The sequence below is a fragment of the Trichinella spiralis genome (genome assembly GCF_000181795.1).
Source record: "Trichinella spiralis strain ISS 195 chromosome Unknown Scfld6380, whole genome shotgun sequence".
Taxonomy (NCBI): domain Eukaryota; kingdom Metazoa; phylum Nematoda; class Enoplea; order Trichinellida; family Trichinellidae; genus Trichinella; species Trichinella spiralis.
In genome coordinates this window covers 2,452-4,602 of record NW_003533319.1, presented here as the reverse complement: position 1 = coordinate 4,602, position 2,151 = coordinate 2,452, and the positions used below count along the sequence as shown (strand labels likewise).

Here is a 2,151-nt window from a genome sequence, read left to right as displayed (position 1 = left end):
GTGGCCGGCGATTTTTGAAAAACATCTTTTTCAAAATTCATCGCTTCCAACGCTTTCGGGATGTGAAACCCACTGGAATAAAATTTTAAAATAATTTTTTCACATAATTAAAAAATGGACAAACAAGACATGAATTGTCATTGTACGTACTTGTTGGAATTGGATAGCAAAGTTTTATTTTTGAACACATCGGCAAGCGTATCTATAATGCCCATCTGCATCAAATAAACGCCACAATTGATCCATTTACTCAAAAATGTGGTCGGTTTTTCAACGTAGTGTATTATCTGAAAATGTTCTCTTATCTTTTTCATTCATTCAATAATAATATGCTTACTTCAGATGAATCATTAATTGCTGCGCAACCAAAATTCATCGACTGTTCACGAGCAGCCTATTCATAAAAATATGAACATGTTCATACGCAAACGTTTATGAATCTCGAACAAATGCTTACTTCTGTAGTTAGCATGAGAAGAATGTTTTCTGTAGCACTGTGTTTGTCTATGAGGGTGTTCAACTGGTCGACCATTTCCATCAGAGGCAAATCTCCACATACGTCGGCGTTCAATACGAAACAAGCATCAGTACCGCCGAGCAAAATTTGATCTCGAAAATGATAAATACCACCAGCAGTACCAAGTGGAGCAAATTCTTGCAAATATCTTTGAAAAAAATCACATTCCCAATAAACGTGATAAATAAAATGAAAACAACAACAAACGAGATACCGAATATTAACGGTACTGTATTGTCCTTGAATATCGCTTATGAATGTTGCCCAGTGATCGTTCGGCTGATAGAAGCCAATAAATAAAATTTCTTTCAGTCCGGGAATCTGAAATTGAAAATTTCCATCCAACTTTTCGTCAAGCAGCAACAATGCAAAATGATTTACCTTGGTCAGAGCTTCGATGTGATGCTGGACCGATGGCACTCCAGCAATGGGAAATAATGGTTTTGGACAATCCAATGAAAGAGGTCGAAAACGAGTCCCTTCATCATACAATTAATTAATTGCATTAACAAAAATACCGAGAAAAAGAAGAAGAAACAAAATATTAAATTTCCATTCTTATTCATCAGTATTCAAATTGTGTTTGCATTTACATTGCAAATAAACATTTGAAAAAAAATATATGTTTCAGACAGAACAAATTTCACCATGCGGAAAGATTAAATCTACATTAAAAAAGTTTCACCAATTTTGCTCTTTCTCAACGAATGATACAGAGATCAAATATTGTCAATAAATATCAAAGAATAAGTGTTATTAAAGAAATGTTATATTGGATGATAAGTGAAGAAAAAAAATAGAAAGTTTCATTTAAAATGTCAAATTTATTAAAATTTTAAAAGGGTATAAATATTTTGTAACATTTACAATTTGAAATATCAACATTTCAAAGTACAATCAACAACAACCTTAATTACGTGAAAATATATCATACCTTAATCATTTTCAAATGCGAATAATAATGTTTCAACAATCAAATAATCGAATTGCGAATTATTGCAAATATTATTATTACAAGTGAAATGAAATTACAAATCTGTTGAAGCAATTGCATTATTAACTTATTTTGAAATTCTGAAAATCAGCTGTTTTCAGAAAGTTTCTTTGTAGAAGAAAATTGTACGAAAGTTTGAAAGGTAGAAAAGAAAAATCAGATTTTTCCTTGCAATCTACACAAAGAGGAGAAAAAGAATCACATTAAAACTGTTACATATGCATATATGTTTTTTAAATTAATGCAGAATCAATTTACCAACATTTCAATAATATACGATTGGTTTCGATGAAAATGGAGTAAAAGTTGACTCGCTTTACTCAATATTGAAAATAAATGCAATACATACCCTTTTGTGGTCCTCCAATTAAGATGACAGCTTTGTAAGATTTTTCAGCGCTCGTCTTCATCGCTCACGCATCGACTGAAGACATTTATAACTACAAAAGGGTACAGTACAATTACCAGTCGCCAAACGTCAAGTTCGTTGAAAAGTGTACAGTTTAATGGGGTTGATTTGGCGGTTTAAATTTTAAATTAAAAAAATATTTTTTGATTAAGTAAAATTATTGAAAAAAAAAATTTTTTTTTCTTTTGAAACAATCAAGTCATGATGTTTCTAATAAACTGTTGCACAAAC

General features: G+C 31.0%; 1 protein-coding gene across 1 annotated transcript; it reads right to left on the bottom strand.

The window, feature by feature from the left end:
• Positions 1 to 24: 24 nt before the first annotated feature.
• On the bottom strand, positions 25 to 1,921 carry Tsp_13343 (mannose-1-phosphate guanyltransferase alpha-A; the record flags this gene model as incomplete). Its single annotated transcript, XM_003366208.1, has 7 exons — positions 1,861 to 1,921; positions 899 to 996; positions 732 to 838; positions 458 to 665; positions 338 to 394; positions 151 to 287; positions 25 to 72 (listed from the first exon to the last, which is right to left on the bottom strand). Coding segments are annotated over exons 1-7 (716 nt in total), but the record flags the coding sequence as incomplete, so codon positions are not given.
• Between the last annotated feature and the right edge of the window lie 230 nt (positions 1,922 to 2,151).